This window comes from Oncorhynchus clarkii, chromosome 31 (genome assembly GCF_045791955.1).
Source record: "Oncorhynchus clarkii lewisi isolate Uvic-CL-2024 chromosome 31, UVic_Ocla_1.0, whole genome shotgun sequence".
Lineage (NCBI taxonomy): Eukaryota > Metazoa > Chordata > Actinopteri > Salmoniformes > Salmonidae > Oncorhynchus > Oncorhynchus clarkii.
Window position 1 is genome coordinate 16,947,041 of NC_092177.1, and position 17,789 is coordinate 16,964,829.

Sequence of the window (17,789 nt, forward strand, 5' to 3'; positions counted from 1 at the left end):
CAAAACAAAGAAAAAAAGAAAAAAAACAACCGTGAAGCTTTGGGCTATGTGCCCTGAACAACTACAACGTTAACTTCCCACAAAACAGGTGGGGGAAAAGGGTACCTAAGTATGGTTCTCAATCAGAGACAACAATAGACAGCTGTCCCTGATTGAGAACCATACCAGGCCAAGACATAGAAATACAAAACATAGAAAAAAGGACATAGAATGCCCACCCTAGTCACACCCTAGCCTAACCAAAATAGAGAATAAAAAGCCTCTCTATGGCTAGGGCGTGACACCTGTTCCCTAACAATACTCCTGTTCCCTAACAATACCCCTGTTCCCCAACAATACTCCTGTTCCCTAACAATACTCCTGTTCCCTAACAATACCCCTGTTCCCCAACAATACTCCTGTTCCCTAACAATACTCCTGTTCCCTAACAATACTCCTGTTCCCTAACAATACCCCTGTTCCCCAACAATATACCCTTGTTCCCCAAAAATATATCCCTGTTCCCCAACAATATACCTCTTTTAACTAACAATATATCCCTTTTCCCCAACAATGTTTCCCGGTTCCCAAACAATTTATCCCTGTTCCCCATCAATATATCCCTGTTCCCCAACAAAATACACCTGTTCACCAGCAATATACACCTGTTCCCCAAAAGTATATCCTGGTTCCCCAACAATATACAGTGGGGAGAACATGTATTTGATAACCTGCAAAATTGGCAGTGTTTCCTACTTACAAAGCATGTAGAGGTCTGTAATTTGTATCATAGGTACACTTCAACTGTGAGATATGGAATCTTAAACAAAAATCCAGAAAATCACATTGTATGATTTTTAAGTAATTAATTTGCATTTTATTGCATGACTTAAGTATTTGATACATCAGAAAAGCAGAACTTAATATTTGGTACAGAACCCTTTATTTGTAATTACAGAGATCATACGTTTCCTGTAGTTCTTGACCAGGTTTGCACACACTGCAACAGGGATTTTGCCCCACTCCTCCATACAGACCTTCTCCAGATCCTTCAGGTTTCGGGGCTGTCGCTGGGCAATACGGACTTTCAGCTCCCTCCAAAGATTTTCTATTGGGTTCGGGTGTGGAGACTGGCTAAGCCACTCCCGGACCTTGAGATGCTTCTTACGGAACCACTCCTTAGTTGCCCTGGCTGTGTGTTTTGGGTCGTTGTCATGCTGGAAGACCCAGCCATGACCCATCTTCAATGCTCTTACTGGGGGAAGGAGGTTGTTGGCCAAGATCTCGCGATACATGGCCCCATCCATCCTCCCCTCAATACGGTGCAGTCGTCCTGTCCCCTTTGCAGAAAAGCATCCCCAAAGAATGATGTTTCCACCTCCATGCTTCACGGTTGGGATGGTGTTCTTGGGGTTGTACTCATCCTTCTTCTTCCTCCAAACACGGCGAGTGGAGTTTAGACCAAAAAGCTCTATTTTTGTCTCATCAGACCGCATGACCTTCTCCCATTCCTCCTCTGGATCATCCAGATGGTCATTGGCAAACTTCAGACGGGCCTGGACATGCGCTGGCTTGAGCAGGGGGACCTTGCGTGCGCTGCAGGATTTTAATCCATGGCAGCGTCGTGTGTTACTAATGGTTTTCTTTGAGACTGTGGTCCCAGCTCTCTTCAGGTCATTGACCAGGTCCTGCCATGTAGTTCTGGGCTGATCCCTTACCTTCCTCATGATCATTGATGGCCCACGAGGTGAGATCTTGCATGGAGCCCCAGACCGAGGGTGATTGACCGCCATCTTGAACTTCTTCCATTTTCTAACAGTTGTTGCCTTCTCACCAAGCTGCTTGCCTATTGTCCTGTAGCCCATCCCAGCCTTGTGCAGGTCTACAATTTTATCCCTGATGTAATTACACAGCTCTCTGGTCTTGGCCATTGTGGAGAGGTTGGAGTCTGTTTGATTGAGTGTGTGGACAGGTGTCTTTTATACAGGTAACGAGTTCAAACAGGTGCAGTTAATACAGGTAATGAGTGGAGAACAGGAGGGCTTCTTAAAGAAAAACTAACAGGTATGTGAGAGCCGGAATTCCTACTGGTTGGTAGGTGATCAAATAGTTATGTCAAGCAATAAAATGCAAATTAATTACTTAAAAATCATACAATGTGATTTTCTGGATTTTTGACCTCTACATGCTTTGTAAGTAGGAAAACCTGCAAAATCGGCAGTGTATCAAATACTTGTTCTCCCCACTGTATGGTTCCCCAACAATGTACCCCTGTTCCCCAACAATGTACCCCTGTTCCCCAACAATGTACCCCTGTTCCCCAACAATATACCCCTGTTCCACAACAATATATCCCTGTTCCACAACAATATACCCCTGTTCCCTAACCTTACACCCCTGTTTCCCAACAATATACCCCTGTTCCCCAACAATATACCCCTGTTCCACAACAATATATCCATGTTCCCCAACAATATATCCCTGTTTCCCAACAATATACCCCTTTTCCCTAACAATATTCCCCTGTTCCCCAATAATATACCCCTGTTCCCCAACAATATACCTCTGTTCCACAACAATATATCCCTGTTCCACAACAATATACCCCTGTTCCCAAACAATACACCCCTGTTTCCCAACAATATACCCCTGTTCCCCAACAATATACCACTGTTCCCCAACAATGTACCCCTGTTCCCCAACAATGTACCCCTGTTCCCCAACAATATATCCCTGTTCCACAACAATATATCCCTGTTCCACAACAATATACCCCTGTTCCCTAACAATATACACCTGTTCCCCAACAATGTACCCCTGTTCCCCAACAATGTACCCCTGTTCCCCAACAATATAACCCTGTCCCCCAACAATATACCCCTGTTTTCCTAACAATATTCCCCTGTTCCCCAACAATATATCCCAGTTTCCCAATAATATACCCCTGTTCCCCAACAATATACCCATGTTCCCCAACAATATACCCCTGTTCGCTGACAATTTAGGCCTCATATCAAACCTTCTTATTGTCCCCCCTGTGTTTTAACATTTGTGGTTGGGGGTCATGTGTGCATGGGCACATTTGGGTTTGGGGGGTAGCACTCAGCAAACTGACATTCCTGCTTTTGTATGTCCACATTCCAGTCTGCTCCATTCATTCCGTGATACTGCGGCTGCTGGGGAAGCCAGGGGTTGACGAAGAGCAGGTGTGACTGTGGCTACTGGGGAAGCCAATGGTTGACAAAGAGCAGCTGTGACTGCGGTTGTTTGGGAAGCCAATGGTTGACGAAGAGCAGGTATGACTGCGGCTGCTGGGGAAGCCAGGGGTTGACGAAGAGCCGGCGTGACTGCGGCCGCTGGGGAAGCCAGGGGTTGACGAAGAGCAGGCGTGACTGCGGCTGCTGGGGAAGCCAGGGGTTGACGAAGAGCAGGCGTGACTGCGGCTGCTGGGGAAGCCAGGGGTTGACGAAGAGCAGGCATGACTGCGGCTGCTGGGGATGCCAGGGGTTGACGAAGAGCAGGCGTGCGTCCCAAATGACGCCCTATTCCGTATATAGTGCCTGGGCGCTTTGGTCAAAAGTAATGCCCTTTATAGGGACTAGAGTGCCATTTGGGACGGGAGGATGCTGGGCCGCGTGCATGGGAGACCATGGGGCGTTTGCTCTTCTCAATGGGATAACAAAAGGTAAGAAAATGGTCCAGTGCCATGGTGATTAAATGTGGATAAGCATTGATAGAGGTTTCTAGCTTCTCTTTATCTGATGAATTTCAACATCTAGCTGACTGGTTGAATCGGAGAGGAGAAGACTGTCTGCGTGTACAGTATATTTCATGTGAACAATATAAATGTGAAAGCATTAATTGAAGTACGTTATTAAAATTTTTAGAATCCACTGCTTGATTTCCTCTCAAGCACATGAAGGTGCTTTTGAGTTCAACATCTGATACCACAATGGAAAACATTCTGGCCATGCATTTGTGTGCATAAGTAATAATGAGCACATTCATACATGAAGATGGAGTCACTAAAGCAGAATATCTAACTGTTCTTGATTATAGGCAGCTACTCCCACTGTTCCCGCTGACTAACATCAAATTGACCTTTCACTCGGACAATGTGGGCCGTTTCTACGTTGCCCCAATATTACCTTAAGAAAACATCCAGTTTCTGCATTTCAATGGGGCTGTTTGCCTCACATTAGCATTAGGAGAATAGACCAGCAGGCTGGGTCAGCTGTCTGGCTGCTCCCCCTCTCCCTCTCTGGGTCAGAAGTCTGGCTGCTCTCCCTCTCCCTCCCTGGGCCAGTTGCCTGGCTTCTCTCTCTCTCTCCCTCCCTGGGCCAGTTTCCGGGGCTTCACTCTCTCTCCCTCCCTGGGTCAGCTGTCTGGCTGCTCTCCATCTCCCTCCCTGGGTCAGTTGCCTGGCTTCTCTCTCTCTCCCTCCCTGGGCCAGTTTCCGGGGCTTCACTCTCTCTCCCTCCCTGGGTCAGTTGTCTGGCTGCTCTCCATCTCCCTCCCTGGGTCAGTTACCTGACTTCCCTCTCCCTCCCTGGGCCAGCTGCCTGGTTGCTCTCCCTCTCCCTCCCTGGGTCAGTTGCCTGACTTCTCTCTCCCTCTCCCTCCCAGGGTCAGCTGCCTGGCTGCTCTCCCTCTCCCTCCCTGGGTCAGTTGCCTGACTTCTCTCTCCCTCCCTGGGTCAGTTGCCTGACTTCTCTCTCCCTCTCCCTCCCAGGGTCAGCTGCCTGGCTGCTCTCCCTCTCCCTCCCAGGGTCAGTTGCCTGACTTCTCTCTCCCTCCCTGGGTCAGTTGCCTAACTTCTCTCTCCCTCCCTGGGTCAGTTGCCTGACTTCCCTCTCCCTCCCTGGGTCAGTTTCCTGACTTCTTTCTCCCTCCCTGGGTCAGTTGCCTGACTTCTCTCTCCCTCCCTGGGTCAGTTGCCTGACTTCTCTCTCCCTCCCTGGGTCAGTTGCCTGACTTCTCTCTCCCTCCCTGGGTCAGTTGCCTGACTTCTCTCTCCCTCCCTGGGTCAGTTGCCTGACTTCTTTCTCCCTCCCTGGGTCAGTTGCCTGACTTCTCTCTCCCTCTCCCTAGCTGGGTGAGCTGCGTGTGTTTTGCGTGTGTGCAGCTTTGGTGATGGCCCTGTTAACAGAGGCTGAAGAAGAGACAATAGCATTTACACTTGTTCAAATAGAGACTAAATACAAACACAACCTTAATAAATCTTCTTGACTAATTGGATGTGTGAGACATGGCAGAGTGAGTGTTTGTCACCTGGTCAGGTATAAGGGATAACTTGTCCTGGGAGGTTAATGACATTAGATTTTTATTATTGGAACTTTTGTGTTTGTAATGTTTACTGTAAATGTTTTATTGTTTATTTCACATTTGTTTATTATCTATTTCACTTGCTTTGGCAATGTAAAAATATTTTTGCCATGCCGATCAAGTCTCTTAAATGTAAATTGAATTGATAGGGGGGCTCAGGCTAAAAGTCCTGCTCCAGTCTGCTTTTCAGCTAATTTATCAGCTGATTTACTTAACAAAAGGCACATCTCAACAGGTGGTCCAGGTATCCTCATGACATGGCACAAGTGTGTGGGGGGGAAATCCTCTTTTGTTCTCTGTTGCCCAGCTATTGTTCCTCAAGCAAGGCGGGAGACTGATGACATCACTAATCCCAATCAGACCAACACAAAAATCGCTGGAGGACATCCTAAATGGAACCCCATTCCCTACATAGTGCACCTTTGACCAGAGCCCATAGTGTACTATATACAGAATAGGGTGCCATTTGGCACATAGACCTCATCATCTGAAGAGGTGCTGTGGAATCTGTTTTTCCTATATCAGTCAGTCTTGACTCGCCTTCAAAATCATCTTTGGTGTGTAACTCATCCATTGATTGATAGGTGCTAAAGAACCACCCCTTTACTTATCCACCCCTGTCCCTGGACAGTAGGCCTACCTATCCAGAATAACTTGCCAGAGTCTTTAACAGGGGTGGGCAATTCTAGTCCTCGAGGGCCCGATTGGTGTCACAGTTTTGCCCCAGCTCAGTTTTGCCCCAACACACCGGACTCCAATAATCATCATGATCTTCAGTTTAGAATGCAATTTGATTAATCAGCTGTGTTTGCAAGGGATGGAGAAAAGGTGTGCCACCAGTCAGGCCCTCGAGGACTGGAGTTGCCCACCCCTGGGCCAGACAGTCACTTGATCCTCACTGCTCTGCAATCAGCTGAGATTATTTGGTCAATAATTGGACATTCAGTTCTTAATTAGACTCTGTCTAAACATGTTGTGTGCGTTCCAAATGGCAGCCTATTCCCCAAACAGTGTACTACTTTTGATCAGGGCTCATAGTGCTCGGGTCAAAAGTAATGCACTGTATAAGGAATAGGGTGCCATTTGAGACGTACCCATTATCTTACACTCTTAGAAAAAAAGGTTCCAAAGGAGAACCCTTTTTGGTTCCAGATAGAAACCTTTTCGGTTCCAGGTAGAACACTTTTGGGTTCCATGAAAAACCCTCCTTGAAGCTAAAGGGTTCTACCTGGAACCAGAAAGGGTTCTTCACAGGGTTCTCCTATGGGGACAGCTGAATAACCCTTTTAGGTTCTATATAGCACCTTTTTCTAAGAGTGTACCATAGGAACACTATATATGGACAAGTCTGTGGACACCCCTTCAAATTAGTGGATTCGGCTATTTCAGCCACACCCGTTTTTGACAGGTATATAAAATCGAGCACACAGCCACACAGCCAATTTCCATAGACAGTGACTTTCAACATGGAGTAGGGTGCCACCTTTCCAACAAGTTAGTTTGTCAAATTTCTGCCTTGCTAGAGCCGCCCGGTCAACTGTAAGTGCTTTTATTGTGAAGTAGAAATGTCTAGGAGCAACAGCGGCTCAGCCGCGAAGTGGTAGGCCACACAAGCTCACAGAGAGGGACCGCCGAGGGGGAGTTTGGAACTCGGTAGTGAGTGAACTGTTCGTCGGGAGCTTCATGAAACGGGTTTCCATGGCCGTGTAGCTGCACACAAGCCTAAGATCACCATGTGCAATGCCACGCGTCAGCTGGAGTGGTGTAAAGCTCGCTGCCATTGGACTCTGGAGCAGTGGAAACTATAGCATTCAGCATAATTTTGGTCATGTTGTGTATCAATAAAAAACGCAATACACATTAACTCAGTCTTATTGTAGCTGGTCATTTTTAGTACTTTATTTTTATTACTTTGCCTCAAATAGCCATTTTGTTTTTAAATAATAATGTAGACACAAATATTTGTAACTCCTGGTTTTGAACCAGCCTTGTATTATTGTACATACAATTAATATATACCTTCCAAGCATTGGGAAAATAGCAAACTTCCGGAAAGTTGTGGAGAACTTGAACATTAAATTAAAGATAAAACAAAACTGTACATTGTCTCTACACATATTCCTCCTTGCTCTTTCCCCATGCTAAATAATGCTGGGAATGTACAGCTTGCTTGCATCCCAAATAGCACCCTATTCCCTATGTAGTGCACTACTTTTGACCAAGCCAATAGGGCTCTGGTCAAAAGCAGTGCACTACAGATGTAGGATCTTAATTTAAGTCCGTTTGCAACAGGAAATGTGAATTAATTGACATTTTTGAAGGGCTTGATATATTTTTCATTAGGGCAAATCATCAAGACTGAAATTTCAAAGTGGAAATTACAAACTTTAGAAGCCTGCTTAAAACTCAAATAAACTACAAGTTTTCATTTCCTTCTGTGCAGGAAAATTCTCAGCAGCAATAGAGTGATCAAATTAAGATCCTACATCTGTATATAGGGAATAGGGTACCATTTGGGACACAGCTCAGAAGAGAAAAGAGAATGCTCCTCCTATCAGGATGTATTGTTGACCAGTTGATGGCAGGATTGTTCATTCATCTTCATTCAAAACTATCAAATTGCAATGAAATATATTTCTTGAAGATGGCATCAAAAATACAGACAAAAACAACAACATTCTGTACAGTTTTCAGGCAAGGATAGGATAATACAGATGTAGGATCTTAATTTGAGTCAGTTTTATACAGCAGGAAAATAATCCTGCAGCAACAGGAAATGTTAATTAGCACTTGGATATATTTTTGTTAGGGCAAATCAAGTCTGACCTTTTAAAGTGGAAATGACAAACTTTAGAAGCCTTTTAAAAACTCAAATACACTACAAGTTTGCATTTTCAGCAATAATAGAGTGATCAAATAATAGAGTGATCAGATAAATAAGATCCTACATCTCTATATAGGGAATAGGGTGCCATTTAGAACACAGTTCAGAAGAGAAAAGAGAATGCTCCTCCTATCAGGAGGTATTCTTGACCAGTTGATGGCAGGGTTGTTCATTCATCTTCATTCAAAACTATCAACATTGCAATTAAATGGCATCAAAGATACAGACAACAAAAACAACATTCTGTACAGTTTTCAGGCAAGGATATGAGAATACAGATGTAGGATCTTAATTTGAGCCAGTTAGAAGCCTTTTTAAACCTTCAATACACTACAAGCCTTTTTAAACCTTCAATACACTACAAATTCTCAGCAACAAAAGAGTGATCAAATGATGATCCTACATCTGTATATACTCCCATGAGTTACTAGCTTTACTGATCAGCAAACCAAGCAGACAGAAAACACTTGCTATTTTTCTTCAACAGCTAAGACCTCAATTAACCCTCTGTGGGGTTAACTATCCTTTTAATTTTTGGGAAAGGTTACTACTGAAAAAGCACTACAAGGTGTTTCCAAACAGTAATAGAAGCAAACACTAATGGTTGAAAGGAGACAAACACTTGAGTCAGGCGAATCAATCTGATCCAATACAATGCTTCCTGGAAACAGTTGCCATGGTGGCGCGTCAGCGGAGACAAGAGTGGGACAAGTGACTTGGAGGGGTTGACTCTCGGAGCTAACCTTTAATCTAACAGGCATAATTTTGTCTTCATCAGGTCACAATCAGGATGAGCGGGAGAAGGGGAGACAGACATAATGAGGGAGAGAGACAGGAAGGAAGAGAAAGAGAGAGAGAGACAGACAGACAAAGAAAATACACCACCTGCTCTGACATACAGCATGTTTAAAGCACATTTTGAAATTCGTCCCAGTTGGGTGTCACCTTGGCCTGTGGGACCTGTGAGTTCACAACAACCCCTTAATTAACGTCCTCTAATCGCAACACATCCCAGGGATACTTTTACTGCCCACGGAGGAAGTGGGCGTCAGAGCTAACTAACTGCTTTCAATACCTTCTCCCTGCAGGGCGACACAATGCAGTGAGAGTGAGAGAAAGAGGACAGAGAGAGAGATAGAGGAGGGAAGAGAGAGGAGAGACAGATAAAGGAAAGAGAGTTAGAGGTAAAATGAGAGATGGGTGACGAGAGTACAGAAAAATACAGGGGTGGAGACAGAGGAGGTAGTTAGAGGAGACCGGAGAGAGGAGAGAGGAGAGAGACAGGGAGAGAGGAGAGAGAGAGAGAGAAAGTGGTGGAGACAGAGGAGAGAGAGAGGAGAGAGAGTGGTGGAGACAGAGGAGAGAGAGAGGAGATAGGAGAGAGGAGATCAGAGAGAGAGAGAGAGAGAGAGTGGTGGAGACAGAGGAGAGAGAGAGGAGAGAGGAGAGAGGAGATCAGAGAGAGAGAGAGAGAGAGAGTGGTGGAGACAGAGGAGAGAGAGAGGAGACAGGAGATCAGAGAGAGAGAGTGGTGGAGACAGAGGAGAGAGAGAGGAGATAGGAGAGAGGAGATCAGAGAGAGAGAGTTGTGGAGACAGAGGAGAGAGAGAGGAGAGAGTTAGAGGAGATCAGAGAGAGAAAGTGGTGGAGACAGAGGAGAGAGACAGGAGATCAGAGAGAGAGAGTGGTTGAGACAGAGGAGAGAGAGAGGAGATAGGAGAGAGGAGATCAGAGAGAGAGTGCTGGAGACAGAGGAGAGAGAGAGGAGATAGGAGAGAGGAGATCAGAGAGAGAGAGAGTAGTTGAGACAGAGGTGAGAGAGAGGAGATAGTTAGAGGAGATCAGAGAGAGAGAGAGTGGTGGAGACAGAGGAGAGAGAGAGGAGAGAGTTAGAGGAGATCAGAGAGAGAGAGTGGTGGAGACAGAGGAGAGAGAGAGGAGAGAGTTAGAGGAGATCAGAGAGAGAGAGTGGTGGAGACAGAGGAGAGAGTTAGAGGAGATCAGAGAGAGAGAGTAGTGGAAACAGAGGAGAGAGAGAGGAGAGAGTTAGAGGAGATCAGATAGAGAGAGTGGTGGAGACAGAGGAGAGAGTTAGAGGAGATCAGAGAGAGAGAGAGTGGTGGAGACAGAGGAGAGAGAGAGGAGATAGGAGAGAGGAGATCAGAGAGCGAGAGTGGTGGAGACAGAGGAGAGAGAGAGGAGAGAGTTAGAGGAGATCAGAGAGCGAGAGTGGTGGAGACAGAGGAGAGAGAGAGTGGTTGAGACAGAGGAGAGAGAGAGGAGATAGGAGAGAGGAGATCAGAGAGAGAGTGGTGGAGACAGAGGAGAGAGAGAGGAGATAGAGGAGATCAGAGAGAGAGAGTGGTTGAGACAGAGGAGAGAGAGAGGAGAGAGTTAGAGGAGATCAGAGAGAGAGAGTGGTGGAGACAGAGGAGAGAGAGAGGAGAGAGTTAGAGGAGATCAGAGAGAGAAAGTGGTGGAGACAGAGGAGAGAGACAGGAGATCAGAGAGAGAGAGTGGTTGAGACAGAGGAGAGAGAGAGGAGATAGGAGAGAGGAGATCAGAGAGAGAGTGCTGGAGACAGAGGAGAGAGAGAGGAGATAGGAGAGGGGAGATCAGAGAGAGAGAGAGTAGTTGAGACAGAGGTGAGATAGAGGAGATAGTTAGAGGAGATCAGAGAGAGAGAGAGAGAGTGGTGGAGACAGAGGAGAGAGAGGAGAGAGTTAGAGGAGATCAGAGAGAGAGAGTGGTGGAGACAGAGGAGAGAGAGAGGAGAGAGTTAGAGGAGATCAGAGAGAGAGTGGTGGAGACAGAGGAGAGAGTTAGAGGAGATCAGAGAGAGAGAGTGGTGGAGACAGAGGAGAGAGAGAGGAGAGAGTTAGAGGAGATCAGAGAGAGAGAGTGGTGGAGACAGAGGAGAGAGAGAGGAGAGAGTTAGAGGAGATCAGAGAGAGAAAGTGGTGGAGACAGAGGAGAGAGAGAGGAGATCAGAGAGAGAGAAAGTGGTTGAGACAGAGGAGAGAGAGAGGAGATAGGAGAGAGGAGATCAGAGAGAGAGTGGTGGAGACAGAGGAGAGAGAGAGGAGATAGGAGAGAGGATATCAGAGAGAGAGAGAGTAGTTGAGACAGAGGTGAGAGAGAGGAGATAGTTAGAGGAGATCAGAGAGAGAGAGAGTGGTGGAGACAGAGGAGAGAGAGAGAGGAGAGAGTTAGAGGAGATCAGAGAGAGAGAGGAGAGAGTTAGAGGAGATCAGAGAGAGAGAGTGGTGGAGACAGAGGAGAGAGAGAGGAGAGAGTTAGAGGAGATCAGAGAGAGAGAGTGGTGGAGACAGAGGAGAGAGGGAGGAGAGAGTTAGAGGAGATCAGAGAGAGAGAGTGGTGGAGACAGAGGAGAGAGTTAGAGGAGATCAGAGAGAGAGAGTGGTGGAGACAGAGGAGAGAGAGAGGAGATAGGAGAGAGAGAGAGAGTGGTGGACACAGAGGAGAGAGAGAGGAGATAGGAGAGAGAGAGAGAGTGGTGGAGACAGAGGAGAGAGAGAGGAGAGAGTTAGAGGAGATCAGAGAGAGTGGTGGAGACAGAGGAGAGAGAGGAGAGAGTTAGAGGAGATCAGAGAGAGAGAGTGGTGGAGACAGAGGAGAGCGAGAGGAGAGAGTTAGAGGAGATCAGAGAGAGTGGTGGAGACAGAGGAGAGAAAGAAGAGAGAGTTAGAGGAGATCAGAGATAGAGAGTGGTGGAGACAGAGGAGAGAGTTAGAGGAGATCAGAGAGAGAGAGTTGTGGAGACAGAGGAGAGAGAGGAGAGAGAGGAGAGAGAGAGGAGATAGGAGAGAGAGAGGAGATAGGAGAGAGGAGATCAGAGAGAGAGAGTGGTGAAGACAGAGGAGAGCAAGAGGAGAGAGTTAGAGGAGATCAGAGAGAGAGAGAGAGTGGTGGAGACAGAGGAGAGAGAGAGGAGAGAGTTAGAGGAGATCAGAGAGAGTGGTGGAGACAGAGGAGAGAGAGGAGAGAGTTAGAGGAGATCAGAGAGAGAGAGTGGTGGAGACAGAGGAGAGCGAGAGGAGAGAGTTAGAGGAGATCAGAGAAAGAGAGAGTGGTGGAGACAGAGGAGAGAGAGAGGAGAGAGTTAGAGGAGATCAGAGAGAGAGAGTGGTGGAGACAGAGGAGAGAGAGGAGAGAGTTAGAGGAGATCAGAGAGAGAGTGGTGGAGACAGAGGAGAGAGAGGAGAGAGTTAGAGGAGATCAGAGAGAGAGAGTGGTGGAGACAGAGGAGAGAGAGGAGAGAGTTAGAGGAGATCAGAGAGAGAGAGTGGTTGAGACAGAGGAGAGCAAGAGGAGAGAGAGTCAGAGATGTCTGTCCACTCTGTGAGTTCTGAGTCCTCTTCACCCGAAAGAACAGAACACCTGTAGCTCCTCTAGGGATGAGAGTCTCAGCTCTAAGGACCTCAGACAGTTACTTTGTCACAACACCAGGTTTAGTCTAGATGGGTTAGCTGTAGTGGAGGGGGATTCCCTATGAGGAAAGAGTAATATGAGCACTTAACCAGAATGAGAGGAGGCCAGAGGGAGGGAAGGGAAAGGCCATAGTCACTTATTTACATGGTGCATTGGGTTTATCTAGACCAGTTGGATGGCCTGGCAGTCGAAGACAAAGGACATCCATGAGTCTCTGTTCAGCAAGCAGAGTTTTAAACAGATTAAGAGGACAGTTCATTCACAAAGAGCTGACACAGAAAGTCCCATGTCAGCTTTGGACGAGTCATTGAACTGTTCTGTACACGGGAGGCCTCAGTAGTAATGCCATCTTAATACTGTCAAAACAATGTCTGGCTATGTTTGTGGAATCTCAGAATCAGTCTGCTGTGGAGAGAGAGGAGAGAGAGGGGAGAGAGGCGAGAGAGGAGAGAGAGGTAGAGGTGAGAGAGAGAGAGAGGAGAGAAGAGAGAGAAGAGAGAGGAGAGAGAGGCGAGAGGAGAGAAGAGAGAGAAGAGAGGAGAGAAGAGAGAAGAGAGAAGAGAGAAGAGAGAGGAGAGGAGAGGAGAGAGAGGAGAGAAGAGAGAGGAGAGAAGAGAGAGGAGAGAGAGGAGAGAGGAGAGAAGAAAGATAAGAGAGAAGAGAGGAGAGAGAGGAGAGAAGAGAGAAGAGAGGAGAGAAGAGAGAGAAGAGAGAAGAGAGGAGAGAGAGAAGAGAAGAGAGAGAAGAGAGAAGAGAGGAGAGAGGAGAGAGAGAGGAGAGAGAAGAGAAGAGAAGAGAGAGAAGAGAGAGGAGAGAAGAGAGAGGAGAGCGAGGAGAAAGGAGAGCGAGGAGAAAGGAGAGCGAGGTGAGAGGAGAGAGAAGAAAGAGGAGAGCGAGGAGAAAGGAGAGAGAGGAGAGAGGAGAAAGAGGAGAGAGAGGATAGAGGAGAGAGAGGAGATATATAGAGAGGTGAAGAGAGAGGAGAGAGGAAAGAGAGGATAGATAGGTGGGAGGCATGGGAGGCCTCAGTAGTAATGCCATCTTAATAGTGTCAAAACAATGTTCGACTATGTTTGTGGAATCTCAGAATCAGTCTGCTGTGACCCCCAGGGCTGCACTATATATATATTTTGGAGGGGTTGGTTACAGCAGAAGACACATATCCGTCTCTTATAGATTAATAAATTCTTCTTCTTCTGAAAGCTGTGGGTGAGAAGCAGGGATGGATCACTGATTACTGGTCACTGGTGTCCAAGCAGCAGCAGGAGGAGAAGGAAGAGTGTCAGAGGGAGAGCCCCATCCAGGTGACTCAGAACCAGGACAGCCGCAGACGAAGACGGCCCTCCCGCCCTGTCGGAAGTGAGCTGAGGGGTCAGCAAATGGTCATGGAACGTGAAGTCATCCATAGCCAGGTTATCTGCCAGATCTAAGACAGAGATAGACCAGGAGACAAACAGACAGACCAGGAGACAGACGGACAGACAGGGAGACAAACATACAGACCAGGAGACAGACAGACAAGGAGACAAACAGACAGACCAGGAGACAGACAGACAGACAAGGAGACAGACGGACAGACAGGGAGACAAACAGACAGACCAGGAGACAGACAGACAGACAAGGAGACAGACGGACAGACAGGGAGAACAAACAGACAGACCAGGAGACAGACAGACAGACAAGGAGACAGACAGACAGACAGACAAGGAGACAAACAGACAGACCAGGAGACAGACAGACAGACGGACAGACAGGGAGACAAACAGACAGACCAGGAGACAGACAGACAAGGAGACAAACAGACAGACCAGGAGACAGATAGACAAGGAGACAAACAGACAGACCAGGAGACAGACAGACAGACAAGGAGACAGACGGACAGACAGGGAGACAAACAGACAGACCAGGAGACAGACAGACAAGGAGACAAACAGACAGACCAGGAGACAGACAGACAGACAAGGAGACAGACGGACAGACAAGGAGACAAACAGACAGACCAGGAGACAGACAGACAGACAATGAGAAAAACAGACAGACCAGGAGACAGACAGACAAGGAGACAAACAGACAGATCAGTAGACAGACAGACAGACAGACAGACAGACAGACAGACAGACAGACAGACAGACAGACCAGGAGACAGACAGACAGACCAGGAGACAGACAGACAGGCCAGGAGACAGACAGACAGACCAGGAGACAGACAGACCAGGAGACAGACATACAGACCAGGAGACAGACAGACAGACCAGGAGACAGACAGATAGACCAGGAGACAGACAGACAGACAGAAAAGGAGACAAACAGAGAGACCAGGAGACAGACAGACAGACAGACAGGCCAGGAGACCAGAGAGGAGTGGGAGAAGAACGAGAATGATTAGAGACATAGAAAAAACAATACAGTAATGATTAGAACAAACATTGTCTCTCATGTTGAATAACCCATGCTGTATGATGTTGAATAACCTATGTGGTATAATCTTGAATAACCCATGATGTTGAATAACCCATGATGTGAATAACCCATGATGTATGATGTTGAATAACCCATGTTGTATGACGTTGACTAACCCATGATGTTGAATAACCCATGATGTATGACATTGACTAACCCATGATGTTGAATAACCCATGATGTTGAATAACCCATGATGTATGACATTGACTAACCCATGATGTTGAATAACCCATGATGTTGAATAACCCATGATGTTGAATAACCCATGTTGTATGACGTTGACTAACCCATGATGTTGAATAACCCATGATGTTGAATAACCCATGATGTTGACTAACCCATGATGTTGAATAACCCATGATGTATGACATTGACTAACCCATGATGTTGAATAACCCATGATGTTGAATAACCCATGTTGTATGATGTTGAATAACCCATGTTGTATGATGTTGAATAACCCATGTGGTATGATGTTGAATAACCCATGTGGTATGATGTTGAATAACCCATGTGGTATGATGTTGAATAACCCATGTGGTATGATGTTGAATAACCCATGTGGTATGATGTTCAATAACCCATGTGGTATGATGTTCAATAACCCATGTGGTATGATGTTGAATAACCCATGTGGTATGATGTTCAGTAACCCATGTGGTATGATGTTCAATAACCCATGTGGTATGATGTTCAATAACCCATGTGGTATGATGTTCAATAACCCATGTGGTATGATGTTGAATAACCCATGTGGTATGTCCATCCTTCGCGTGATGCCTTATGCAGCTGTAAAAACAACATTACATTGGAGGAACAGAAAAGAAAACTTGCCCTGCACACAGAGGCCTGGTGTGGACAGTATATTAGATCGACATTTGTAATAGGTCAAAATAATAGCTCCTTTTCACTGGATATGAGCTTTAAAGTTAAAACTTAAACCTATGGGAATGAGAAGGATTTCCCATTAAGATCTTAAATTATTCATAACAAACTCATGTCAAATACATGGTATGCTAAAAGCCGGATATTAAAATCCTGTCATCCCATACCAATGCAAACATCACCATCCACAATCCATATGTTTCAGTTTGTTCACATTTCAGGGAGGATGGACTATACCAGTTTATTATAGCAGCTTATTATAACAGGTTAATATAACAGTTTATAATAATCTGGTAAAATAAACTGGTATTATAACAGGTTATTATAACAGCTTATTATAACAACTTATTATAACGGCTTATTATAACAGGTTGTTATACCAGCTTGTTATACCAGCGTATTATAACAGTTTATTATAACAGCTGATTACAACAGGTTATTAAAACAGGTTAATATAACAGCTCATTATAACAGCTTATTATAACAGGTTATTATAACAGGTTATTATGCCAGGTTGTCATAACAGCGTATTATAACAGGTTATTATAGCAGGTTATTAAAACAGGTTGTTATAACAGGATACTACCCATCATCATACAGTTGCAACCAAATAGTGTATGTTGGCACCCTTGCACTTATATTCTATAATTGCATATAACTGTTCAAATACGTTGAAATGGAAAAGCAGATTTTGGTTTCCACACCTTGTTATTGGATTTTCAATATGACAGAGCTACATTTTCAGAAGTTTACAGTTTAAACCATCAATAAAATGATTGGGACCACAGAGTTAATACTTGGTTGCACAGACTTATCCGCTGACAAATGCTTCTGTAGCCATCAATGAGCTTGACCTTTCTACAGGCAATGTGGCAAAATGTTCTTTAAAGATTTGATTCTCACCCGCGGCTGCTATCTCTTACATCATGTTCTTTAGCCTCAGCAGCTGTTACTGATGCAGAACACTCTTCTCTCTCTCTCTCACCCTGTCTCTCTCTCTCGCCCTGTCTCTCTCTCTCTCTCTCTTTCTCCTGTCCGTCTCTTCCCACACTCATTCCGTGGTGCTTTGTCTGGGAGAAAGCCATGATGGAGACAGAAATATGAAAGGTGAGTGAGTTATGAAAAAGGTCAATAGGATATCAGTAATGAAGGGCTACTATAGTGAGGCACGCCAGCTATGTGTGGATCTGTCTCCTGTCACGCCAGCTATGTGTGGATCTGTGTCTTGTCAGGCCAGCTGTGAAGCATCTCTCCTGCTCCCAGACACACAGACAAGCACACACACAATACCCACGAGCAGCAGCTAATTTCTCACATAGCTCCCTCTCATTGTCATAGAGCCAGAGCAACACACGAGCATACACTCACACACAATCACACTTACATACAGTACACACATACATACAGTACGCACAATCACACATACATACAGTACACACAATCACACATGCATACAGTACACACAATCACACATTCATACAGTACGCACAATCACACATACATACAGTACACACATACATACAGTACGCACAATCACACATACATACAGTACAAACAATCACACATACATACAGTACACACAATCACACATACATACAGTACACACAATCACGCATACATACAGTACAAACAATCACACATACATACAGTACACACAATCACACATACATACAGTACACACAATCACACATACATACAGTACACACAATCACACATACATACAGTACACACAATCACGCACACATAAAACTCACACAAAATAACAAATACATACAGTACACACAATCACACATACATAAAA

At 45.6% G+C, this 17,789-nt stretch overlaps 1 protein-coding gene across 1 annotated transcript in view; it reads right to left on the reverse strand.

Annotated features, from left to right (window-relative positions):
* Positions 1–13,881: 13,881 nt before the first annotated feature.
* LOC139390561 (glypican 3) overlaps positions 13,882–17,789 on the reverse strand; it is a 418,603-nt gene continuing 414,695 nt past the window's right edge. Inside the window, exon 8 of the mRNA XM_071137764.1 lies at positions 13,882–14,066. Coding sequence (XP_070993865.1) covers positions 13,882–14,066 — 185 coding nt within the window. The remainder of the gene's footprint in view (positions 14,067–17,789) is intronic.